We start from the raw sequence: 27,499 nt of genomic DNA, 5'->3' as shown, positions 1-27,499 counted from the left end.
TCTAGGTGATCTTCTATGACAGTGACTGGAACCCCACGGTGGACCAGCAGGCTATGGACCGGGCCCACCGTCTGGGTCAGACCAAGCAGGTCACCGTGTACCGTCTCATCTGCCAGGGAACCATCGAGGAGCGGATTCTGCAGAGAGCCAAGGAGAAGAGCGAGGTTCGACACAAACACATGCACATTGACATACAATACACACATATAGTACAGCTGTCAAATTATTCATCACAATTAACGCAAATAAAAGAGGAATAATACATTGTAAAAATGCATCTGTAGGGACTGTGGTAATGGAGACATGCTTAATAAAACGGCGAGGTGATCATAAAATGCCTGTACTTATTTTTCACAGAAGTCTTCAAAAACTTTGAGTCCCATAAGATATAGATACAAATATGTATTTGTGTGAATAAATGTATTCTCGGATGTCTCTGTTGACCTGTCAGTTCCTTCGTGGGCTAAGTGGAACAGAGCTAGCATACCTAATACATACACATAAAACACAGACATAGATACATAAATACATACTGTGCATGTAAACAGTACACATACAATGTTAAACATGCTGGCACTTTAACATAGCATAAAAAAAGCATACAATCAATCATACATTGTAAACTGGAATACAGACACATATATTACAGTGTGCGGGACTACAAAGCTGGGTTTTATTTCAGCACATAACAACACACACATAAACTGTTTTGGAAGGATTGGTGTTTGGCAGCTCTTATGTCCTGCCATCATAATACATCACAGAAGCAGGTTTTTACCTCCACGTTAACGGCTCCAAAATAACACAAATCAGTGGGTGCCCGCCCTGTGCCCAGCCCCGTGCTCCTCATCCAGGGGGCAGCCAGAGCAGGAACAACACAGCGTTCCAAGATCCACACAATCCAGCAGCACACCGGGAGCGCTCGAGTCGGCTTTAGTTTGTAGTCGTAAATAAAACATAGGAGCGAACAATGCATGTTGCATCGTGGCCCCCTCCGGTTTCGCTCTCTTCCCAAAATACATTTAACCCTCTCGTATGCGATCTCGGCCGGCATCGGTGTCTTTCAGAGGCTGTAGCAGGCTCGATATTAAAGCGGGTGCCATAGGGAACAAATGGAACTAGACTAACCTTAGGAATCCATTGGTACCAGTCTTGTTATGCTAGCTTGTTGGCGAGAGAAAAGCTTGCGTGGGCCATTTTCAAAGGGGTTGCTTGACCTCACAGGGTGCAGTGTCAGTGGTGGTGGTGGTGGTGGGACTGTGGGCGCAGCAGGGACTGACTGTTTGGTCTCTGTGTCCTCAGATCCAAAGGGTGGTGATCTCCGGGGGCAACTTCAAACCAGACGCTCTGAAACCCAAAGAGGTGGTCGGCCTGCTGCTGGACGACGATGAGCTGGAGAAGAAATGTGAGGAGAGAGAGAGAGAACGTTAGGTTATGTATATAACCAAGTTCTGTTAATACTAGTGACGCTCAGCTTCATATTGCATATATCTCGCTTCAGCATATATATACTGAATACATTTCAAAATGTACCTTTAAATGCCAGCATTCATCTGGCCACACCCCCATCCGCTTACCTACATAAGCAGGGGTGGTGCCACACACTCATCTCCTTCCCAACAAATTTCACCACAATGAAAAATCAAGGGCCGCAGCGGCGTCTAGACGCTGAGCGTCACTAGTATTAACAGAACTTGGTTATATACATAACCTAACGTTCTGTGTCATACTAGCTCCCGCTCAGCGTCATATTGCATAGCAGGAGCTGAGCGGGAGCTAGAAGCTCGACAAATGTACCCCGCTGAGGCCCCCCACAACCATCAGATCAGGGAGGATCGAGCCCCCCCGACCCCCCCTAATGGAGGGCACCCCCCCTATTGGGGGATCACGGGAGGGCGACGGACCCGACCGTGCGAAGAGGCACTCAAGCAACTCAACGCACAGGGTGAGCAGACCGTGGCTTGACCCCACGACTACACACACGCACAACCCGCATGCCACCCGGGAACGAACGGAGGGAACAACCTCGTTACTGCCCCCAGAATCACAGGGTCAAGGGCAAACCCAACCCCGTGGCAAGGCCGTAGCAGCGGAGCGCGAAGGAAGACCCAGACCCACCAAAGGGACTGGACCCCCTGGAACGGGGGCCCGGAGAAGTCCATGATGCCAGCATCAAGACCCCACCAGGTGGGCACTTTAGTGACCCCGCCCCCCACATCGCCAGCGTATTCGGACAAAGGCCCCTCATTAAAGCTTACTGCACCTGGTATTCCGAGGCGGTCTCCCATCCATGTACTAACCAAGCGCGAACCTGCTTAGCTTCCGAGATCGGACGAGATCGGGCGTGTTCAGGTTGGTATGGCCGTAAGCCGAGCGGGCCCTGTCCCCCCAATAGTACACCGCCTGGCACACTGACCCTGCAGAACAGGCAGTCAGCATGGCCGTAAGCACACAAAAAAGGTTAACCAACGGAAGCAGGCAGCGCACCGGGGAAAAACCAGGCAACAGGCTGTTAACCCTAGCCTGGAGACTGCGGACGAGACAGGCGCCAGAGGGGACAGCTGAACACAGCCGCCCCGGCAGAAGGGGCGTATGCTGGCGTTGTTGCATGACCAAGCCTCCATTTAAAAAAAAAAAACCACCCAGAGGGGTTGAGGCAGAGAAGGCTGACACGATTGGCAGACGTCATGAACGTGCAGGGGCACCCTCAACCGGGTAACCCGGGAGTTGACACTGCTCCCAACACACCAGGGAATCAACCACCTTGGTGTTACCCAATGCGGTGGTTGTTCCTATAACCCCTCAAGAAAAAACTCAAACACACCTGCGGGTATACACCGGCTATACCGCAGTACAAGTGTTTCAGTTTTCAAAAAAGGGTTAACCCAGGCCTACGGGTCGACGAAACATTACTCCGGACCGGGCCCGGCGATACGGAAAGCACAGGGTCACCAGAGGAGGTCAAAGACCACCCCAACAGGCCCCTCTTCGCCAATTCGTGAGAGAGGAGCGAAAAAGAATGGAGAACCAGCCCCAAGCACACCGTACTTGGTATTCCCAGGCGGTCTCCCAACCAAGTACTAACCAGGACCAACCTGTGTAGCGGCCGAGATCTGACGAGATCGAGCGTGTACAGGTTGGCATGGCCGTAAGCCATTACGACAGTGCTGAGTAAAAAATTTACCCAACCAGGGTCTCCATAGCGCTTAACCCTGTGACACCCGGACCGACCTGGCATTTTCCCCCCTGAAAAAAGCCCAAGTCCCTCAGGGTACCAGAACAGCAGATCTGCATCCCCGGTGGACAACGGGTTCAACTGATCCGGACCAGCGTGACCAGAACCAGTCCCGTGCCCTAACCACGCCGATATGCCTACTCCAGGAGAAGGGGCAGATATGCGTGTTGATCTTAAACATGAAAAGAAGGCGCCACCCAGACGTTCGGGGCGAACCGCGCCCGGTGGCCCACCCCCAGGGCGTGAGACCCCTCTACATACGTTCAGATCCATTCCGTCATCATCCCCCAGATATGAACGAGAATCCGTCGACAACCAAAACAGGTCGTCGGAAGAGGAAAAACCTCCATCCCAGTTGCTCTATAAAAACGCCGTTTTAACCCCAAGCAACCAAGGCGTGCCAGTCAGTCGCCTGATTACAGAACACCCCGAGCTAGCACTATGCGTGCGTCGGGACACACCCACATCAATGAACAGGCTATTTAGACCCGTCATTGAATTCCCAAGGCGCCCAGGGGAACGACAAGAGGGGTGTGATACTTCCTAACTCCAACTCTTTTTAAAAGAAAAGAAGGAAGCACCAACAGTATGTATCCCAGTCTACACGGCCGGGGGTAAAAATTGTTTACATTTTTACATTCCACCACCCTCCCATAGAGAGGAGACGGAAATCCCCAGAGAGACTTCCCACGCGAGCTGCACAGATTGAAAAGAATATATTGCACCTTGAGCCATGTAAACGCTTGGTTTTAGGGCTCTCCGGGGAGGAGGCACTGAACCCATACACACTCAATAATCGAATCGAATACACACACAATAGAGTAGGACTCCTTCTTGAGGTTCCACTCACCTTATCAATCTGAGGAGGAGGCTCTGTACTCTGAGGAGGCTCCCTCACATGGAAGGAGAGTCCCAACTCACAGAAGGCCCGAATAGGAGCTTCGTGAGGAGGAGCCCTGACCACCCCCCGTTTTAAACAGATCCATCATATGGACCTGAACAGCACACGGAAGTCCTACCAACAGAGACGCGCACGGTGACGTACTCTATGGTGGGGGAATTTCTGCGGTGCACACGCCCAATATTCCAGGGTGTGGGACCAGGAAACTCCCTCCCCCCCCCCCTCACCCTGTAACGTGCCGAACCGCAACGTGACAGGAACCTTGAAGGACAGGTGGGTTTACCCCTGACCAACAGAAAAAAGGGGAGGAAAGGTTACCAGTTCACCCCTTTACGACCCCACACCCATGATACGATGTAATGACAAAAGAGAGTATGACACAGTCATAGTCAGCTCCATGAAGCATCTAACAGCTTCATACAGCGCATGTGCTAACCTGCTATCTGATTTTTACTAAGGAAAAAACACAGAATAGAGAGGGCTCTCCAAGAGCCCCGGTACCAAACTTACACATGTGCTTCTGTGGCCAGCCCAACCCAGTTGTAGGTCACATGACACACACAACCCATCATCACCTACAAAAAATGGCAAAAACACTCTACAGAGGAACGCCATTTTTCATAATGAGAGAATACATAATTCTCGATTAGTATCGGCCACAGGCCTTGCTAAGAACACACGAAAAGCGACCAAACAATTTTTTCTTTTAGGAAAAATAAAGTTTCTCAAGCAGTGTTTAGCACAACCTCAGCAATCAAGCTAAGGGTTACATCGTATCCCTACCACACAGTGACACAATGTAGTGCAACAACATGTCTGAGAGGAGGATGAAGAAGTCCCCAGCGAACCGGGGGGAAAACACAAGCCTCCTACTTTACCCTTAATACGGCCAGTTGAACAGGTAAACCTGTTAATATGTGAACACACTGTTCATTGTCATTACAGGCTGAGAGAAGAATCATTCTTTACTCATATGTCACTAAGCATAGCTTTATAGGTTAGTTTAACCCCCTTAGTTGAGAGTGCTCGGTACAAGAACACACATGATGTTTCTCAACACAACAAACCAGATCATTTTCACATCTGTAATAAACAACCCTATTTGCATGGAGAAGCTAATACCAGTGACAAGACAATTCACACATAACTCGCATCGTATCCTAAATGTAGTGCAGCAACACTCGTTTTGGAAAACATCGTTATTTACAAAACATTTAGAAGGGAAAGCAAGAAGAAGTGCTCAAGGTCTGGTCAGACCTGGCCTACCTTGAGCGCAGATCAAGCGAAACTGCAGCCTCTAACAAGGCACCGTAGTAAACACAGCCGTTCTGTGTTGTCGGCCTGGGCAGCGTCGCCGCCCCATCCCGCCGCTCCGGTCCCCCTTGTTGACGCAGTCCTTGCCGTCCTGGCTCAGGGCAGGTTCGACGAACATCCTCTGTCAAAGATGATGTCGTAGTCAAGAGTGTTTAAAACATGTTATAATCAAAGCACGTTCAACAGTGTAGCATTAAGCTAACGGCCGCTTTAACCGTCGGGCGCTACCGCCCCTGCCCGCGAGACGCCGAGCGAACGGCGCACGCGACCAGAGGGGAGACTTCGAATCCCCCCCGCCTCTCCCCGTGAGGGAGAGGGGAGTTGGGAACCGCGGCGGCGTGCGAGGGGCCGGAGCCACCCCGCGCTGGGCCTCGGCCGATAGCAGCAAGCTAACGTTTCCTAGCCTAGGTAGGCCACGACTAGCACGCAAGCTAACGTTTCCTAGCCTAGTGATCACAGCAGGCTAGCGCCGCAGCTAACAGCTGACTGGCTAACAGTAGGCACCACTAGCACGTAAGCTAAGCAGCTATCACCTGAACTTGTACACAATGATATAACAATCACTCAGACAGGCCGCCGTTCTGAAACCCTCCTCACTTTTTAAGAGAAAAGAGAAACAAGATGTTAACACAGTTTTACAACGGTGATTTTACCAACACCCGACGGAGCCAGCACAATACCCAACTGGCCTGTGTAGCTGACTTGAACACAGATCTTCCGCTAACGAACATCCATGCCCATATTTCCTCGTGAGGGAATACTCTCATTTGGATATGAAAGACGGGGCCTACACGGTGACAGAGAAAACATCCACTTGTCCAGAAAACACAGGGATCACCAGTGTTAATGGTCGTGGCCCACTAGTTAACTTATAATGGGCTTCAGACCAAGGTCTTCCGCTGTTGCCTAAGAGGCTGAACAAAAGACCTTAATCTGGGGCCGGTGTTCGTAAACATTGTCAGCCAGCCCCCATAGCACTAACAGACAAGTGGAGCCGCAAGCAAAACATCACTCACCAACCTGAAACCCACCGCTTCTCACAACAGCGGCGCGTCCTACAGTTCAGCTGTGTCCTGAAAGGTTTTACCGCAACCAGCCACAGCAAGGAACTACAGTTGAGAGGCATGCAGCGGCGTGCTCCCAATACGAAAACCGCTGGAGGATTTTAGAATGATCACCATCTTCCAGACACTCCAGTGACGAAGACAATATCGCCGTATTTTCTCGAAAATAGTGAGAGAGAAAATAATATGATGTCAACGTATCTCCTTGTTCTTCCTTTCCTCAGAGTAAATATTTTTCTCCACGTCAAGTGGGCATATGAGCAACACGTTGCTTGTGATGAAATTTGAGAAGGAGATGAGTGTGTGGCACCACCCCTGCTTATGTAGGTAAGCGGATGGGGGTGTGGCCAGATGAATGCTGGCATTTAAAGGTACATTTTGAAATGTATTCAGTATATATATGCTGAAGCGAGATATATGCAATATGACGCTGAGCGGGAGCTAGTATGACACAGAACTGTATATGTTTCTCTATGTTTGAGGTGTAACTGTTTATGTGTCTCTATGTTTGAGGTTTAACTGTTTATGTGTCTCTATGTTTGAGGTGTAACTGTTTATGTTTCTCTATGTTTGAGGTGTAACTGTTTGTTTCTCTATGTTTGAGGTGTAACTGTTTATGTTTCCCTATGTTTGAAGTAGGTAACTGGGGTGATGTGTGTTTCCCTGCAGTGCGTGTGAGGCAAGAGGAGAAGAGGCAGCAGGAGGAGACCAGCAAGGTGAAGGACCGCAAGAGGAAGAGGGACAAGTACGCTGAGAAGGTACAGTTCCCCCAACCATGGGTCCTCCGCTGGGCTGGAAAGCCTGGCCAAGTACTATGGAGAATGAGTTGGATAATCTCCAGGTCTGGAAAAGTCTGGATAGATAGATAGATAGATAGATAGATAGATAGATAGATAGATAGATAGATAGATAGATAGATAGAGATCTTTATTGATAATGAACATATATACATATAGAGGCCCACCATTATCAAAAGGATAAAAACGCAAGAAAGCGTACAGCTTATTTCCATTGCGGTCCTTCAGATGTCTGTGAGTAATATGTACTGGCGAGTGTATTCCTGGATGTGTGTAGGTGTATGAGAGTATGGGTGCATCTTGTACGCTGTGACCTGCTGGGGCAGCGGACTGAGAGCAGGGGACACAAACAGGCTGCATAAACTGGTCAGGAAGGCCAGTAGCGTGGTTGGGGTGGAGCTGGACTCCCTAGCGAGGGTGGCGGAGAGGAGGAGCCTTGCTAAGCTCCAGGCCATCAGGGAAAACCCCTCCCACCCACTATACACAGACTTGGCTGCCAGGAGGAGCATGTTCAGTGCTAGGCTCACACTACCTAAATGCACCACTAAACGGCACAGGAAGTCCTTCATTCCAACAGCCATCAGACTATACAATGCATCACTGTGCCTCACTGCATCACTGAGCACAGAGTGACAGTTACCATCTTCCTGGACTCTTACTTTTGAAACAGCACTGTGCAATACTACACCTACTGTAGACCTCAGTATATTTTTGCTGTATTTATTTACTGTATATTTTATTCTATTTTATTCTATTCTTATCTTAGGCAATTTGATTTGTTTTGTTATTCTTATTCGTGACCTGTTCTGTCTAAATGTTGAGCGATTTGCAGTGTCAAATTTCCCTCTGGATAATAAAAGTATTTCTATTCTATTCTATTCTATGATACAACATGCACTTGTCAGAGCCTGTGGGTAAAGCGAGGGTGTGCCCACCACGCAGGGGGGGGGGGGGGAACATAGGGAGATAAAATACAGTAAAAAATTTATTAAAAGACAATTAATACAATAAAAAATTATACCCCTCAAAACCTAATAAAATACCTTAAAAATAAATAAAATCAACTAAGATAAATAAAATATAATTAAACCCAGGTTCTGCTTCTCCTGATCCAGCTCACAAATAACTATACACTTTATGTTATTGTAGACCTGCTGTTTTACAGGCGTTAATGGTGTTGTTTTGTGGATAATCTTCAGCTGTAGACCATATTACCCCGACGCTGTCAAAGCTGATTCTCTCTTTCTCTCTCTGCCCCCCCCCCCCCCCCTCCCACCCCACCCCGTTTTTCTTTTCTCTTTCTCTCCCCCTGTCCATCTCTCCTCCTCTCAGAAGAAGAATGAGGAGTCCGAGCCTAAGAGGAGGAAGGAGGTGAACCTGGTCATCCCTCACGCTCCCTCTGCCGACAACTCCAACCTGTCTGCCGACGGCGACGACTCCTTCATCAGTGTGGACATGGACTCTGCCTTGCCTAGCCCTTTCAGCGAGGTGAGGGGCTGGAGAGAGAGGGGGGGGGGGGGTTCTCTTGTGCTTGGTTCCTTTTTGTCCTTAATACTTATTAATTTGTGGGCTACCATTACTTTTAGGTACATGTTCTTAGGCTACTTACTGGCGATTTGCCGTCAGAACAACTCAGTTTGTCTGTGTTGGCGATAACAACAACTTGAAGCTTTCTCTGCTCTTGGGCTTGTCGTTAGTTGCTGTGATTTTAGACCGTCTTCTATTAATGGCATGAGGGCCAGCATGTACTCAGCCATGGCAGGTTCAGGGATATGGGAGGATGGAGGGAAGGAAGATGAAAGGGTTAAATGGATTGAGGGGGGGGGGGGGGGGGGGGGGGGGGGGGGATGTATCGGCGGAAACGTAGTAATAATAATAATACATTTTATTTATATAGCGCTTTTCAAGAACCCAAATACGCTGACAATAAGCAAAACAGATGAACAGAGAAACAAAGAACCACAGGGAATAAGCAACAGTATGAATACACAAGACATAAAACCACGGGTAACAAGTAACAAATACAAAGTCCAGTAGGGGAACAATCAGGGAAGTAAGGAAACCGAGGGGAGGGGGGGGACAGGAGAGGGAGAGAGAGTAGGGAAGGGGGGGGGGGGTGGTAGGTTGGAGGAGGGTGGTTATGGGTAGGGAAGGTTGTATGCTTGGGAGAACAGGTAGGTTTTGAGTCGGCATTTAAAGGTTGAGAGTGAGGGAGAGTCTCTGATGGTCTGAGGGAGGGTGGCTATGGAGGGCTTTGAAGGTGAGGAGTAGTCATTTGAAGTTTATGCGTTCCTTGATCGGGAGCCAGTGGAGATAGTGGAGGACAGGAGTGATGTGGTCACGGGACCGGGTGTTGGTGAGGAGGCGGGCAGCTGAATTTTGGACCATCAGAAGTTTGTGGAGGGAGCGGGAGGTGATGCCAGTGAGGAGGGAGTTCCATAGTCGAGGCAGGAGGAGATGGAGGCGTGTATGAGGGATTCAGCGGCAGGGGGGGAGAGGCAGTGTCTGATTTTGGCAATGTTGCGGAGGTGAAAATATGATGTTTTGACGATGGAGCGGACATGGAGGTCGAATGAGAGGGTGGGGTCCAGGATGACGCCGAGGTTGCGAACTAGGGGGGAGGGGGTGAGATGGTTGAGTCGTTAATGGTGAGTGTAGTCAGTCTACCCTCCCCAGACCAACAGAGGATAGCGCAACGGCCTGGGCTGTGACACCCACAGGGAATTGGCATAACGGCACGCAAACAAATAAAGTTAATATGTTTTCATATTGTTTATGTTTCGAACCCTATGAGCCAAGACTTAATGGCGGGCCACCTGGCTCTTGGCTGCGAAGCCAAGTGATTGATTAAAGAATGCAATTAGCATTGGACCGGTGCAGCCATGCCCCAGTCCATTCATGGGAATGAGAAAGGAAAGTAACGCAGGGAGGGAAGAGAAGGGGGGGGGGGGTGATAACTAACATACAAACCCAGTTTGGACAGGGGCTCAGTCGTGCCCAGAAGCCTTCAGTGAAGTGAGACGTGAGGGATGAAGGGAGAGGGGAGGGAGGACAGGCGTTGGCAACAGACTCTGTGCCTATAGCCGCTACAGTGAAACGAGAGAAGGTGGGACAGCGGGTGGGGGTGGAGGGGTGGATCTGGAAGGGTCTAGGGTGGGAGAGTGGCCAGCTTGGCCTGCACCCACAAACTCACTCTCTTACAATTTATCTTCTTCTGTTTTCCTGTTTTTAAATTCCATTCCCTCTCTGACTCTCTCCTGAATCTCCAAACGCCCCCTCTCTTGATATCCATTATTTTATTTATTTGCTCTTCTTCCTACACACCTTCTTTTCTTCTCTTTCTTCCTTCCTTCCTTCCTTACATCCTTACTTCTTTCCCTCCCTCCCTCCCTATTTCCATCATTCGTTCAATCCATCTGTCCCTCTATTCCTTTGTTCCTTCCTTTCATCCCTCCCTCCTCCCTCTCTTCCCACTTTCCTTCCTTCCTTCTCTCCATCCCTCCATCTGTCCCGCCTTCCTTCCTTCCTCCCTTCCTTCCTCCCTCCCTCACATCCTTCCTTCTCTCTGTCCATCCATCTCTCCTTCCTTCCTTACATCCTTACTTATTTCCCTCCCTCCCTATTTCCATCATTCCTTCAATTCATCCGTCCCTCTCTTCCTTCCTCCCTCCCTCCCATCCTTCTGTCCTCTCCTCCCTCCTCTTCCTCATCACGTCCCTATGGCTGGCCCCTGTATTGCAGCAGTCCCGTGGCCCCTGTGGTGCTGACCCCCAGCTGTGTGTGTCTATGTGTGCTCCTTGTGTCCCCGGCCAGATCTCCCTGAGCAGTGAGCTCCAGCCCGGCTCACTGCCCCCGGACGCCGATGCTGACGAGAGCAGCAGCGACATGCTGGTCATTGTGGACGAGCCGTCTTCAGCACCGCAGTCCCGAGCCACCGACTCCCCCGTCTCCGTGTCGGGGTCCGTCTCCGACAATATGAATGGTGAGAGATTCAAATAAAAGCTCATTCACTTTCCTTTTTTTTTCTTCTTCTTTTTTTCTCACGGTAGCCGTTGTGGATGTTCCCTCCCCATGCATCCATCTTGCGTTTGTACTGCAAGGACTTTTTAAATCATTTATCTCGGGAGTGAAGCAACAGTAGGCCAGCGGTTCTCAAACTACGGGCCGCGACCCAAAGTGGGGTCGCGGGTAGGTGACAGTGGGGGTCGCGCATTGGCAGCAAAAGAAAAAACTCAGATAGAGTTTTCCACCTGGCAGCTGTGTGTATTTGCCATGTCTCGCCCCTTCACCACCTTATTCCAATACACATCTCACTACATCCTGCGCATGTATAATCGCGGGAGGGGGGTCTGGTATTTTGTGTGTAACCTGGACTCGCAATGGATACGTTTGTTGTCAGAAGTGGTGCCGGTTGGCAGCGATGAAATGGGCTCTATGCATAACCAGCTGCTACACCACACTGAAGTGGGCTGGCTATCTTGAGGCAGAGTATTAAATCGTCTTTTTTAACTCAGAGAAGAAGCGCAGATTTTCCTTGCAGACAAAAACAACCCATTGGCAGAGAAATATGCTGATAGTGAGCTGGATTAAGAAACTCTTTTAGTGGCACTCCAGGATAATCAGCGGAAATTTGGGGGTATTTACTCTGCTTGATGGCTTTTTGTAGGAACAGAATGTTGCAAAAAAAATTTGAAGCCCATCATCTGTAGCCACTAGAAGGGCTCATTGAACAATTTCGGAGAGAGAGCGCAGACAATTTGGACAACTGGATCAAAGATCCGTTCATTACGCATGACGCAGCAGGCCACTGTCTGAGCAGGAAGCGCTCAATGATCTTTCGTGTGATGAGCTACTGAAAGTCAAGTTCACTGGACAGGCCCTCACAAAGTTCTGGATATCGGTCCGGAACGAGTACCCAGTGTTGTGTAATGCTGCGCTGAGAAAGCGTGTCCCCTTCGCATCAACATACCTCTGTGAGGCCGAATTTTCAGAGTAGAAGCGGATCTCCGCCTAAGCGCACGTGAACGCATTTTCTTTTCATGTTCTGGTAACATATTTTGGCTAAATATGCCTAGTTTTATAAATGTGTATATAGGTGCGGCTGGGTGGCGCACTTTGGGCTTGGGCCGGCCGTCATACTAACTCATTGGCAGAGTTAGCGGGTGGAAGTCGATGGGTGGTAATCTGGACGTGGTGGACAGCGACTCCTACAGGTCGGTTGGGGACGCCTGCACAGCAGAGACAGGAAATGGCGGGGGTAGTGTGAGCCTCCCACACGTTACACCTCGCCAATGAGAGTCCGCGCTTGCAGGTGAAAAGATGTGACAGGCTGCCTCCTTGTGTATCGGAGGGGACACGTGATGCAAGGCTTCTATCCTCCCTACAACCGACCAGTGGGGGGCATATGCGAGCAACGTTCAAGACAGGGGAGGGAAGAATTGGCACAGTGGAATTGGGATGGGAGAAAAATAGAAAAGGAGGAAAAAAGGTGGATACAAAAAAAATGTGTATACAGAAACAATTCAGTTGCTTTTGTTGATAATATTCATTAATAACATAGTGCTGTAATTTCATTTTCTAATAAATATGCATGATCAAGTTCAGCAACGTGTGCTTTTATTTTGTTATTCCTTATTTCCACATTGAAATTACGCGATACATTAAGTGTGGGGTCGCCAAAAGAAATCCTAAATAAAATGGGGTCGTGGTATAAAAAAGTTTGAGAACCCCTGCTTATAGCTGTCCGCTCTGTGGGCTTGGAAAAACATCTCTCTAACCAGGGATGATGGACTCATGGAAACATGTAAAAAGTAAAACTGCCACACTGGCTACAATTGTAGAACTGCTGGTCTCGTGGCTCCAGTTTGCCTGCATGACAAAGAAATGTCAAAACATTGAAACATGAGAACATTATCCACACGTCGGTCTTAGTAATCCCTCAAAACACGGTTGTTTTCCATCAAAGCTGCGAGTGTGAGGCCAACACTCTTTTTGTTTGTCCTAAAACCTGCCAAATAGAACACTCTCCCAGCCATATCTCCCACAAGGCCTTATCACGGTGCGGCGACGCCAGCGTGGTGTGTGATCTACAGTACGTGAAGGTTATGACGAGTGTAAACAGGAGTCTAGATTGTCATGTTCTCAACAGCTACACTGTTGCCTCATACTTTTAAATTCAACAGCTGATTATTCAGTATGCCACGTGTGATGGCTACAACTTTATCCTGGCTGCATCCCCCCTCCCCCCGGTATGCTATTATTCCAGAATAGATAGAGTAAACCCTATACAACCGTTTCCCCCCCCCCCCATTTTAGAGACCAAACCGTCCCTCTTTTAAACACACGTGGGGATGATAGTGCCCCTGCTGCTCGGAGATGAGCTGGTCGTGGTATAAGAGGCTCCCGACCGGAGAGATGGAGTGCTGACGGCTGACGCTAATGACGCCTATAGTCTCCCACTCTGTGGCCTTGGAAAAATATCTCTCCTACCAGGGACCTTTTGGATTATATGATGCCTATAGGGAGAGCGGTTTGGGTCAGTGGGGGTGGGGGGGGGGCCGTCTATACAAATAGTAGCTCTAGTTCTGCAGACCCCTCTCTGATTGGTTGAGCTCCATTTCTGCAGCCCCTCTGCTGGGAGCTGTCGCGCGGAAATAGGCTGTCTATTGCCATTCTCTAAGACAAACTCTAACCTTAACCAGCTCCTTAACAGCGCCTAAACTTAACCGTTCTAACCTTAACCAACTCCGAAACAATGCCTAACCTTAACCTTAACCTTAACCATGCCTAACCTTAACCATAGAAAGAATATTGCCATTCTCTAAGACAAACTCTAACCTTAACCAGCTCCTTAACAGCGCCTAAACTTAACCGTTCTAACCTTAACCAACTCCGAAACAATGCCTAACCTTAACCTTAACCTTAACCATGCCTAACCTTAACCGGCGAAAGAATACATGCTAAAAAAAAAATCACGTTAAAAAAAAAAATTTGATGGGATTCGAACTCGTCAACAACGGACCGCAGGACCGCTGCTCTGCCAGGTGAGCTGAAGCGCTGAATGAAAATCATGGCGGATTCCGCGATAAGCACCTCAAAGCACCTCGATAACCTTACGCGCGAGGGGCTTCGCTCAACCAATCAGAGAGGGGGCTGCAGAAATGGAGCTCAACCAATCAGAGAGGGGGCTGCAGAAATGGAGCTCAACCAATCAGAGAGGGGTCTGCAGAACTAGAGCTACTATTTGTATAGACGCGGGGGGGGGGTGAGGTATCTTGGGGAGAGTGTAGGAGGCAGAAGTAAGACAGGAAGAGGAGAGAGAAGTGGACTCCTGTGGACTTCTGGGGAGAGGGAGAGTGTGTACTGCTGCCCCTCCTCATAGTCCATTAGTCCATTTATCTGTCAGTTTCCTCTTTAGTCAACCAAGATGATTAGAAAGTTTTTATGTTTTTAATTTTTTTTTATTTCCCATGCCGAATTCGTTATTTCCTGAGAAATCACATCTCCGGTGAGTGCTGGATTTAAAGAGGTCCTTCTGCATGACCGCACGTGGCAAACTCTAAAATTTTACAGATTTGTCGACAAAATCAACGAATCGGCGAGTCAACAAATCCTATTTACTCGACTAAGAATATCTATAGCGGAGGACAGCCCTGGTCTGCGGAGAGGGTTTTCATCGCTCATGCCCACTTTACGAGAGGGATTGTGGTCGAGTGGAAGTCTGGTTTGGGGGGACGGGGCCCCGTCTCAACCACAGTGCTTGGGATCAAAACACGAGAGAGGCACAACACAAGACAGAGGGTGAGCATCAGACATACTAGCAATTAGACAGACAGACAAGCGGACTGGAAAATAAGAGCACCATATACATATCCAAGACCCTGTGTTTGGTGTGGTAATAGTAGTAATGGTGTAATGATAGCGTTGAGTAATCCCTTGTAATAATTCCCCTCCAGTGACTCTGGTTGGCTCCTTCAGTAGCGCTGAAGGACTCTTGCTGCTACTGGACTGCAGGCTGCCAGGCACGTCCTGAGTTCACCCTCTCCTACTGTACTGCAGGCTGCCAGGCACGTCCTGAGTTCACCCTCTCCTACTGTACTGCAGGCTGCCAGGCACGTCCTGAGTTCACCCTCTCCTACTGTACTGCAGGCTGCCAGGCACGTCCTGAGTTCACCCTCTCCTACTGTACTGCAGGCTGCCAGGCACGTCCTGAGTTCACCCTCTCCTACTGTACTGCAGGCTGCCAGGCACGTCCTGAGTTCACCCTCTCCTACTGTACTGCAGGCTGCCAGGCACGTCCTGAGTTCACCCTCTCCTACTGTACTGCAGGCTGCCAGGCACGTCCTGAGTTCACCCTCTCCTACTGTACTGCAGGCTGCCAGGCACGTCCTGAGTTCACCCTCTCCTACTGTACTGCAGGCTGCCAGGCACGTCCTGAGTTCACCCTCTCCTACTGTACTGCAGGCTGCCAGGCACGTCCTGAGTTCACCCTCTCCTACTGTACTGCAGGCTGCCAGGCACGTCCTGAGTTCACCCTCTCCTACTGTACTGCAGGCTGCCAGGCACGTCCTGAGTTCACCCTCTCCTACTGTACTGCAGGCTGCCAGGCACGTCCTGAGTTCACCCTCTCCTACTGTACTGCAGGCTGCCAGGCACGTCCTGAGTTCACCCTCTCCTACTGTACTGCAGGCTGCCAGGCACGTCCTGAGTTCACCCTCTCCTACTGTACTGCAGGCTGCCAGGCACGTCCTGAGTTCACCCTCTCCCTCCCTCCTCTCCTTCAGGTGTTTCAGCCCAGGACACGTTCAGTCCCGGCAGGGGGCGGTCTGGGCGGAGTCGGGGGCGACCCAAAGGCTCCGGAGGCGGGGCCAAGTCGTCGGGGAAGGGGCGTGGGCGTAAGTCGACGGCGGGCAGCGCGGCGGCCATGGCGGGAGCGATGGCTGGGGCGGCGGCCGCATCGGCGGCGGCATACGCTGCGTATGGCTACAGTGTCTCTAAAGGTGAGGGGGAGGGGCCTGCACACACACACAAACACACACACACACACACACACTAATGGTGAGGGAACGGGCCTGCACACACACACAAACACACACACACACACACACTAAAGGTGAGGGAACGTGCCTGCACACACACACTGAAAGGTGAGGGAATGTGCCTGCACACACACACACACACACACACACACACACACACACACACGCAGACGCACACGCACACACTCAAACAAACACAAATGGATGCTCGCACGGTAGCAATCAACATACCGGTAATTTGTCGGGAGGGACTTGAAGTATTGCCCACTTCCATTATATTAAAGGGCCACTTTAATATAACAATGCTGACTTATTTTTTACACAATCTCACACACGTCCAGAAACTCTAAACCGTTTGCACACATTAATTTAGTTTGACAGTTATTGAGAGCAAATTAGTTTGACTATGACCACCGGTTATATCAAAACGGTTTACAGTTTTTAGATGTGTGTGTGAGATTATGTGCAAAATATATCAGCATTGTTTTTGGTGAAGTGCCCTTTTTAATCATCATTGTTTTATATTGCATAACATTGCTCCTAATAAATGTGCATCACAGCAAACTGAAACTATGCTGACTCAGCAGTTGAACCACAGATGCAGAAGCCCCACTATAGGCTGCTTATATATATTATTATTATTACAATATATTATATTGTACAGGCATTAGGTTCCTGCTGATCAGGCCCGATTGAAAGTAAGCATAACGGACGGCTTCTTACAATGCACTACAATACGACAGGACGACTCTGTCACACACATCTCTTTTGTTTCCCTTTTAGATGCGAAGCACCTCTATGACCGCCAATGTCTCACTCACTCACTCACTCACTCACTCACTCACTCACTCACTCACTCACTCACTCACTCACTCACTCACTCACTCACTCACTCACTCAACTCACTCAACTCACTCACTCACTCAACTCACTCAACTCACTCAACTCACTCAACTCACTCACTCTTAGTGGCCTTTGCCCCTAGTGGCGGCTCAAAGGCATGGCACTTTCCAGATCACCGATTCTGGTTTATCCAGTATGGACATTGCATAATTTTCATGTCTTTCTGTGTCTTGCCATAGACAATTGTTGTGTCTTTATCGTAACTTTTCCTTAGCAAGAAGCCTCATTGTATCATATTGTCCATGTCATTGAAGTATACACTCTTACATTTCACATTTAGTCCTTTAGCTCACACCTTCATCCAAAAGCGACTTACAATTGACCTATCTCAAGCTCTACCCTCAAAGCAACAGTTGTGATTGGAGGATCAAGAAAAGAGGGTGGGGTTTGAGATAGGTCAATCATGTACAACTAAGCCAGCAAAGGGATACACTCCCGGCCGTCGGTGGTATTGTTTATCTAACAGTGCCAAACTCAAGTGCTACACTTGGAGAGCATAACAAGTATAGACAATGAGAAGAATTAGACAACAAGCTTTGTTTTCCTTCTCTTATCCTATCCCTGCTTCTGTCTAGCACCATCCATGTCTTCATTCATCACTAACATCTCCCCTGCCTCCTCCCTCAGCAGGCCTCCCTGCCTCCAGTCCTTTGCAGTCGTCTCTGGGTCGCTCTGCCAGCAGCCCGGCCTTCACCCCCAGCAGTAGCTCCTCCCCGCAGGCCAAAGGAGGCGCTGTCACGCCCAGCCCCCAGAAACAGTCGGCCCACAGCCATCATCACGGCAGCCACAGCTCAGCCAGGAAGGCCAAAGGCCCCGGAGGCCCAGGGGCCCGATAGCACACATGCATACAAACACACACGTACATACACACACTCTCTCTCTCTCTCTCTCTCTCTCTCTCTCTCTCTCTCTCTCTCTCTCTCTCTCTCTCTCTCTCTCTCTCTTCTCTCTCTCTCTCTCTCCCTCTCTCCCTCTCTCATACACATACATACATACACTATTCTCTACATACATACATCTCTCTCTCTCTTTCTCTCTCTCTCTCTCTGTTTCTCACACACATACACTCTAGGAATGCACTAATACTGGTATCAGATATTGGTCCGATAGGATAAATAGGATATCGGAAAATTTCACCAATATTAAAATCCGATACCAAGAGGCATGTGTAACATGCTAGGAATCCCAGCAAAGTGACTTGATTTGCTCCATTCTTGACACAGTGAAGTATGTTATCATCTCTTTAATGGAGAAACATGGATTATATCTTGTCCAGTGATCCGGAAAGGAACTAAGGGTCTAAGTCTGTACCGTTCAGTAAAAGTAATGGAATCAGATTGGTACTCGTTATTGGGACGATACCTGAAATACTCCGAACCGATATCGGCAGTGAACAAGTGGTATCGGTGCACCCCTAGTAACACACACACATAATTGACCTGTTGGCACTGTGAGCCCCTGGATACCCTGCACTTCAAACCAATCAGAACAGAATACAGTATTTACAACTTGGAGGACCGTGCTCTGACAGCAGGCTCAGCAAGGAGGACTACGAGGACCTGCTACACACAGACACACAGACACACACAGACACACACGTATCTCCGGATGTCCAACCCACCCGCATCCCTCTGCATCTGTCGAGTTAGTCTTATTTTCATGTGTCCTAGTCATTGGACAGAACCAGCCTTGAGTGTTTTGCTTTTGTGACAAAAGGAAGACAAAAAAAGAAGAAGAAAGAAGAGTATTTCCAAGTGCGTTGTGAAAAGACAAACTGGACTTTTTTTTTTATGTTTGTGAAATGCAAATGTCTTTTGACTTTTGAGCTGCTTTGTGACATCATCACATCAAAGACGCAAACCAAGAGAATGCAGAAAGGGCTTTGAAAACATGTGTGCTGTCCAGGTGAAGTCAGCCAAAGGAGTTTCTCCTCGCATTTACACTGAGCCATGTCTTCCGTTACAGTTAAAAAAAAGAAAAGGTTGAATGTTTTAGTGTTAACGATACATTTAGGTTTATTTAATTGTTCCATCAGTATGCTCAGTACGTAACTCTTTGTCTTGAACGACCGCTGCATTTCAGACCAGGAACGGGAGTGCATACTTTACAAAAAACAGTTAACAGTACGGCTTTTGTAATATAGCTGTTATTTTTATAATGAATAATTTTATCAGAGTGCTCGTACAAATATTGCAAATTTCAGCCTTTTGAAAAGCCTTTTGTTTGTAAAAGTGTATCCCAATACAATGACCAATGACAGAAGAGCAGTAATTTATTTTGTCTGGTGAGAAAATGGACACAGTGAAAAGCTGGACTACTTAGTGAAGAATTAACCTATCTCAAGCCCGCCCTCGTTTCTTGATCCTCCAATCACGGCCGTTGTGATTGGAGGATCAAGAAAAGAGGACGGAGCTTGAGATAGATCAATTGGAACAAATCAATTCCAAATTGATGGACACTGATTGCTTAAAAAAAGGCATGTTGCTTGATCACTAAATGTACGAGTCCATTCAGACTTCAAAAAAATAAAAAGGATGTTTAAGATTAAAGGGTTTAATTTATGACAGATTCATTGTAAATTGTATTGAAGTCATCTTTTCTTTTTGTACGTAAACAAATTATTCTACTTCTGACGAGAGTTGTGTGTGAATTTCGGATGTCATTGATGTTTTGGACATGGCTCACGCCAGTCCTAAGTTGAGCACTACATAACGTCATGAATTTGTTTTGTGTTGATAGTGTAACTTTAATGAAAACAATGTTCTATATTGATGTACATAGTATTTCCTCTGATTTTCCCTAATTCGCTTGTCTATTTTTATAGGTCATGTGTAAATATGAAAAGAAAATTGGGTCATTTTACTAACAGGAAAAGCCAACTGAAATAAAAGAGTGTTAAGTCCGTCTTTGTGGGGGGTTTTGCTCAACTTTCGCTATCTGAAACAATTCCAAACACCAGTTTATTGTTTATTATTATTGTTATTTTGTATGTACTGTATGTTGAGATTAGCAGCCTTTAGTCTTTCCCATGATATTCTAGAAGACCAAGGTAAGAAACGTATCCAGATAAGATGATAACTCCAACCAGATATGTCTTGACTTGTGATCTGACTGCTGCTCGGCTCCAGGTATAGGGGGCAGTTATAGGTGGACCAAACATTGACTTATTCCACATTATATAACTTCATGTAACCTTTTCATATTCATATTCTGACCAGCTGGTCTAAAGTCTACATATGGAGTTGTACAGTAACATGTGTTTGTAGACGTTGTTTGTAAGGTGTCAGGCTACATGACCATAGCAGTTGGACATACTGTACTGTTTGGTGGGGCATGCTCCCTCCCATACAGCTAAGGATAGAGTGATATTATAGCAAGCTATAATTTGACCCAATGGGGTATGCTCTCTAAATGTGACCATTACTCCCCAAGTATAGGGATATGATTAACTTGTGTATGATTGGTCTAATCAAAGAACGGATCCTCCAATCAGCCTTCTGTTGACAAGACACTCCCTAGACTATTTAATTTGTTGTGATTAGAGACTGCTTAGGACCAGTTTACTGGGGCCTTGCGGTCACCTTGCCAATGTGACCAATTGTATTCCAGGTTTCACTGCGGTACAGTAATTCCTACCTGACCTCAGGATTCTCAGGTGCAGATGAGTCGTAAGACCAAGGACTTGACTAAAAACAAAACCTAGGATTGGAAATCCTTGAATTCATCTGCACATTTTGTCGCATCACCCCACAGTCGCGCTAATCACGCAGAGACCCAAACCGCCAACCCCTCTGGGACCACTTAACCCTTTCACTACCACACTACAGAAGGTTAACCCTTTCACTACCACACTACAGACGGTTAGCCTGTATGGCATTTTCCTATAGCTTGGTATTTGGCCCATAAGATTTCCTGTGTGGGTGTTTCAGCATGCATTTCCTGGTGCTCTTTGACCTTTCCATGGAGCAGATTGTAAACACAGGACTTCCAGGTGTGGGGTCATCCCCGGTAATGGGTTATGCAAGGCATGTGTACCGCTGTACACTAGACTTGAGTCACGTCCAAAGGACACACTGCTCCTGCCAATGTTTGGGAGGGCTGTGTACAACACACTTCCAGGCCCAAGGGTGGTGTGTGGCCATGTGCACCTGATATCACATGACCCCATTAGGTCATGGAGACAACGTGACGCCTCCAGTAAGAGTGCATTTGTGTTTATAGGATGAAAGATACTGTACTAGGACTCCAAACTAGCACATGATGGCACCTCTTTCCGTACACATCTGCACAGTACGATGCAAGGTGGTACTATGCAAGAAAGAAAATACTTGTAAAATTTTATTTACAGTAGTTTTAAGTGTTTGTAAAGTAAAATACCAAAACACAAGAAATGTTTTTTTTTTTTTATCATTTATTGGGAATGTGCCATTACACTGGATGGAAAACCGTGCAAAAAGTAAACCTTTTACAACAAAGGCTTATGAAACAGTAGCCAGGCACCAATATCAGTACATCATCAAATTGAACCAACACATAGTTGTATTCACTAATGGGACGGGATCTGGATTGTGCAAATGAAAACGGTTAATACTTTTTGACTTGTACATAGACTTACAGTAAGGCAAGAACCAGAAGGAACTATGATTCAACTTGTCCGCCAATATAGTCAAGGGTTTTTACATAAAAAAAAAAGAAAACTGCCGTACATAAAGTCATGCTTAGGTTACAAAATGAAAAACATTCCCACTTAACCTCACAAAGGCATGCTACCCCTTCTGTACCTTTTCAATAGAGTTCTGTTCAATGGCTTTTTTGTAAACTTGATGAGCTACATAGATTTCACAAATACACAACACAAGACATGTAGGACCTCAACTTTATGATTACTACAGGAGTGGAATGGGTGGAAAAGCCTCTGTGTGTGTGTACAGTGTGTCTAAGTCAAGCGCAGTGGTTTACAGTATAGTTGTGAGAAAAGGGTACAGGCTACTGGGCGGCTAACAGGTACGGCACTAGAGCCAGGGCTGCCGCCTCGATGGAGAAGAGGTGGTGGTCGGCCACTTGCGGGCAGTAGCTCCTCATGAACTGGGTCAGGCGGAGGAGGTACTCCAGGTTGTGGCCGGTCTTCCCTTGGCACACGGCAATCTGGGCGCCGATCTCCTCGGGGCTGGCTGGCCCCAGGTACAGCGGGTTGTCGGCGGTGGCGATGTACACGAGGGCCTGGACCGGAGCCTGGCTCCCCCCCTCTGGGAAGAAGTCAACGCTCTCAGTGACGTAGCCACCGCGGACCGCCTCGCGTACATTCAGGTACTGGAGAGACTCCTCCACCTGTGCACCGGTCACCTCGAATGCCACCCCCCAGGTGCTCGCCTGTGAGATGGAGAGAGACATGTCAGTGAGACACATTATTCAAACTAAAAATGTGACATTTTATACTATATAAAATTACCATTATACTAATATATATTCAAGCCTGTAAATTCCATTCACATGATGAAAGCCTACAGTATCACTGCCTGTCATAGAAAGGGGGGGGGGGGGGGAGATATTCCACTTACGTCATCATCTTCGATGAGCGTCACCACTCTTCCAGGCTGTCAGGGAGGAGAGAGAAAAAAAATAGGTCACATCACTGAAACAGACTGATGATGCAATCGAAACCCAACTTGTTACCCAAGCAGTAAGCAAGCACATCAAAGAGACTTAATTGATCTTGCCATCGAGGTCAACTTGAACACGATCGTTAGCAGCAGCAGGCTTACTTACCAACTCATCGTTCCCACGATGGAAGTTGTCCCCGTGCCAGAAACGTCTCTTGTAGCCTTGAATGTAGCCGACCACACTCCTCTTGTATTTGAAGTCAGGCTTCCAAACCAACGACCCGTACCCGAAGATCCAGAGACTGGTCTTTCCGGCGAGGATGTCTTGAGGTTTCATTTTGATCGGTATTGTTGATTGATGGCGTTCAGATGAATGGATGGATCAATTTGATGATGTCTAAAAGATATTGGGCCTCTATGGCAGCTGATGACTAGCTGGCTAATGTTAGCTTCCGTCGGTCCAGTAGGAGAGGCACGGGTTGGCTCACCGGGATACCGCGGACGGTAGTCGAGCCCAACTGCTTCGCAGTTGTGAAGATGGAACCTCGTTTGTTTTGCTTTGCACGATGCATGCCGTTGCAGTTAGTGCAGCATATTGCCTTAGAAATCCATGGTTAGCCTTGTCGGCTTTTAAATCAAACGGGGAAAAAACGAGAAGCTTCTTAAGCCAGCTATTCAGCCAGCCGTTAACTAAAGCGTTAAAGAATTAGAAGAAGAAGAGCAGGGTTATTAATTGATCGAGGTCTAACTTGCGTGTAGGTGTCTTCTACTTGCCAAATAACAGCAATGCTCTCTTACGTTTCCTCGATAACATGGCGAAGCAGCGCGTGCGACTTTATAGTTTCTCGCACAGAGAGGCGTGTCCACGTGTCTGTTTTCGACCAATAATATTTGAGAGAGGGTTATTCGTTGAGACGTTTAAACCAACCAGATGTCGGTGCGCCAAATAGGGGAGCGTTCTAAATCGAAGTAAGAGTTCTATTGGCCAAGATTCCGACTATGAGCCATACCCACAACTCGAAGGGATTGGTCTATGAACCGCGACTCCTGACAAATCAAAGGGTAATTGGGCGGCGTTGTTGTCACTCTCTCGATGTATTTCCATACGTTGGCTGATGCAACTCGTCTCAGCGTTTCAAGGCAGCAACACGCAAAGGCATTGCATCAGATACTGGGAAACGTCCATCCCTCTTCAAGTCAGATAGTTCCAACGTGCCAGCTGCAGGTTACATAAAACGTCAACGTGCGATACACACCCTCTCCACCTACATTTCCACAACATACATGTTTGTCTCTGACTTATGAATGGTATGAAAAAAAAATACCCTTTAACAACTATAAGAAATGAATAAATACACCTTGAGTATCCACAAAAAATTCCACCTTCTCATTTCACAACGGCATTTCTAATAATAAGTCAGGGATCCACAAGCCCAAAAGCTCAAGTAAATGGGTTGAACCTGACATGGCATAAATTAAAGGTCCACTGTATGAGAGATCTTCTCTGCCGGAAACCTTTCTTAATTAATCTGTAGACCGTTTTCGCCTAAAGGTACATGCCTAAGTAAATGGAAGATTGCTCCACTTCTGCAAGGTCAATTAGCATGTTCTTGGTATCTAGGAACATCTAGGGACCTGGGGGTATGTATTTCCAGTGTCAGAAATATTGTGTCTGTTACTAGGCTGAGTAAATTGTAATGAAGAATATGAATTATGATTTTTGCATCTTTGATCATGTTAAATCTGCTGGGCACGAGAAAATGCTCACTGAGCTCATTCACCACCTTATTGAGATCATGTGTAAAAAAAATCTAAGCAAATGAACCGTGGGAAGATGATTAAACAGAAGGATTTGTAGATACAGTAATTAATGATAATCGATTTTAATTATAAATTCATATTTGACCTTGAACTTGACCTTGACCTTATTATGGCCAAATCATACATCTATGGATAGGGAAAATGCTCCTCTTTCCAATGGCAGGGTTGAATCTGGATTTAGTAATTTCCTTGCGGTTTTTACGATAATTAGCATTTTCCGATAAATTCGTATTTCCGATAAATCGTATAAAACATTGGTAAAAATGAAAATATACACTTTGACTACTGTTTTTGATAGGGTTATGGTCTTTACTCTTGGCTACACTTTTTTTTTTTTTTAACATTAACCTCTTAACATCCAAGGGCCCACATGTGGACGATTCTTTGCCGACCTCTAGTGGCTCGGGTGTGCATTTCTTTTAATACAATATATAGATGGAATTAAAGCCCTATTTTTTTTGCCTGTCGATTGCCCTTTCAGGTGACAAAATCCGCACAGCGGTTCTCGAGTTACATGCTGATATGTGAGGCGTGCCCCAAAGTACGCAAAAGTACACATTACCACCCCCGACTCCCGCTCCCGAGTCGGGGGTCTAGCTCCGTCAATCATTTGGCGATCTCGAAAATCTTTGCACAGGGTTGTAGCCAATGAGTGTGGCTTTCCAATGATACCCCATGATATGATATGATATGATAGGGGGACCTTAAGGCTTAACAGGTTAACCCAAGTTAAGAAATATACACAACACTTTCCAAATGATTTATAGCAATTTTCTATGAATTCATTTAGCATTTTCTTCCATTATTTTAATCTTTACTTCAATAGTAACCAACCAGTTCTGACAGTAGAGTAGTTTCAGAGCAGACAAAGGCTATGATATGATAGGCACCTCCTGATATGGATGACACCAAACACCACAAAGACTCCAAGAGCCAAGGAACAAAATAGGAAGAAAGTGTTAGGAAAATAACAGATGTCATCAACAACCAGATGATCAATCCATTCACATGTGAAGAACAGGAGCTGAACAGGTCACAAATCTGCATCTGCAGACTTGGTGAACAGCGTGAAAAAGGACTGAAGGCACTGGCTGCAGCAAGAAACACAGACAGTGAGAAAATTGCCCCAATAAAACTTGCCACATTTGCAGCAAAGCCAAAAAAGTCAAATTGTACATTTACAGATGAACTGCAGAGAAAATTCCCAATTTACCGTCCCGGTCGCATGAACACTTTAGGCAACCAACATGCGCTTCCGCGTTTCTCTGATTGGCCGAGCGCCTTCCGCGTTTCTCTGATTGGCCGAGCGCGGCTCCCCCTTAAGCTCCAGGAGAGAGGAGAGAGGCTAAAAACCAGCAGTTCTTGCCCGACTGATGGGAGCCGAATCCCGGATCCGATTTTTCTGATGAATACCCCCAAAACATGGAGGTCCCGAACGCATGGAAGTATTGATTGCGCCGTAACGAATCATTAAAAAAATATACCGTTAACTGGAATATGTTGTGCCTTTACACATATGTTGGATTATGTAATTGGTTTGTCATGACAAACTAATAAAAAAATCGCGATTTCCATTCATTGTAAACAATGATGCATAGTCACTGTGTGTTGTTGTGGTCACCGGGTAAATCGTGATTTTTTATTAGTTTGTCATGACAAACCAATTACATAATCCTTCCATGCGTTCGGACCTCCATGTTTTGGGGGTATTCATCAGAAAAATCGGATCCGGGATTCGGCTCCCATCAGTCGGGCAAGAACTGCAGGTTTTCAGCCTCTCTCCTCTCTCCTGGAGCTTAAGGGGGAGCTTAGTATTCCTGCCTCTGAGGAGCGTGTCGCGGCTCATGCGCATGCGCGCGCTCGGCCAATCAGAGCAATTCAGAGCAACGCGGAAGCGCATGTTGGTTGCCTAAAGTGTTCACGCGGAGTGCAACGTGTGCAAAGCTTGACTATATGTTTCAGTGTCTAATAAAGGTGCCTGTTATCTCAAAGCTCACATGGACACAGAAAAAACATAAAAAATAAAGCTGTGTGAGGCTGATGGTTTGACGGCAAAGTTGACCGAATTGAGAGAGAAAGAAAATAATTGAAAACTATTTATAATTTCTATCCATACAGAGGAGGCATACTTTAAATATATAAAAATGATAAGGCATCTTTGAGTAAACCTCGAGTATCATCTAAGTATCCTGAGGCTGGAGGCAGAGTGTTCTCTTTTTTGGAAATCACAATATGGTCACCCTATTACTGAACGTACAGAGACGAAATTGGTATTTCTCTTTTTGTCTGACTCTGAATAAGACGGTACAGTAAGTGCATTTCCCATAATGTTAGCGTGTTTCTTTAAACCTGTTCACACATGTATGGTATGTTATATAGCATATATAGGGGGGGGGGGCTAAATGCAAAACAGGTTCCATGCTCTTGGTGGATCTGTTGTAGGCAGATACTCAGCTCTGCTGTCATACGCTAGCTCCCGTCTCATCACGCCCCAGCCATGGAATGATGCCTGGAGCCATGGTCTACCACCGAAGAGTTATATCCCCATGGTCTTTACGTTGTCCCTCCTTTAATGTGGGCCAGTGTTTTTCAAAGTGTGGGTTAGGGACCCAGACGTTAGCTGAAGTGTCTTTAAAATGGGTCCATAGTTATTATGAGGGAAATGAGGGAACAAAGCAATTTTTTCTGCTGCAGAAACTTGTAGTAGTAGTAGTAGTTTTATTCAGTCATCACACACAATACAATATGGACAATCATTCAACAATCTTTGATTTGGCAGTGACTGAAAAGGTACAGACTGAAGCATAATACTTATACATGCCTGTC

The 27,499-nt window shown here is 47.1% G+C and overlaps 2 protein-coding genes across 2 annotated transcripts; one reads left to right on the top strand and one right to left on the bottom strand.

Annotated features, from left to right (window-relative positions):
- The first annotated feature begins 11 nt into the window (after window positions 1-11).
- On the top strand, window positions 12-20,131 carry LOC311248198 (chromatin-remodeling ATPase INO80-like). The gene is made up of 7 exons (XM_084339124.1): window positions 12-164; window positions 1,303-1,405; window positions 7,184-7,272; window positions 8,644-8,799; window positions 11,125-11,293; window positions 16,095-16,310; window positions 17,880-20,131. The coding sequence occupies exons 1-7, from the start codon at window positions 54-56 to the stop codon at window positions 18,086-18,088; spliced, it is 1,053 nt and encodes a 350-aa protein (XP_084195250.1). The 5' UTR covers window positions 12-53; the 3' UTR covers window positions 18,089-20,131.
- Window positions 20,132-21,645: 1,514 nt separating this feature from the next.
- Window positions 21,646-23,681, bottom strand: chac1 (ChaC, cation transport regulator homolog 1 (E. coli)). The gene is made up of 3 exons (XM_084339125.1): window positions 23,019-23,681; window positions 22,811-22,846; window positions 21,646-22,622 (listed from the first exon to the last, which is right to left on the bottom strand). Exons 1-3 carry the CDS (start codon window positions 23,187-23,189, stop codon window positions 22,239-22,241), a joined length of 591 nt encoding a protein of 196 aa, XP_084195251.1. The 5' UTR covers window positions 23,190-23,681; the 3' UTR covers window positions 21,646-22,238.
- Between the last annotated feature and the right edge of the window lie 3,818 nt (window positions 23,682-27,499).

The sequence above is a fragment of the Notolepis coatsorum genome (genome assembly GCF_963971535.1).
Source record: "Notolepis coatsorum genome assembly, contig: SCAFFOLD_334, whole genome shotgun sequence".
Classification (NCBI taxonomy): domain Eukaryota; kingdom Metazoa; phylum Chordata; class Actinopteri; order Aulopiformes; family Paralepididae; genus Notolepis; species Notolepis coatsorum.
The sequence above is the reverse complement of the archived record's forward strand: the minus strand, read 5'-3'. Positions and strand labels throughout refer to the sequence as shown.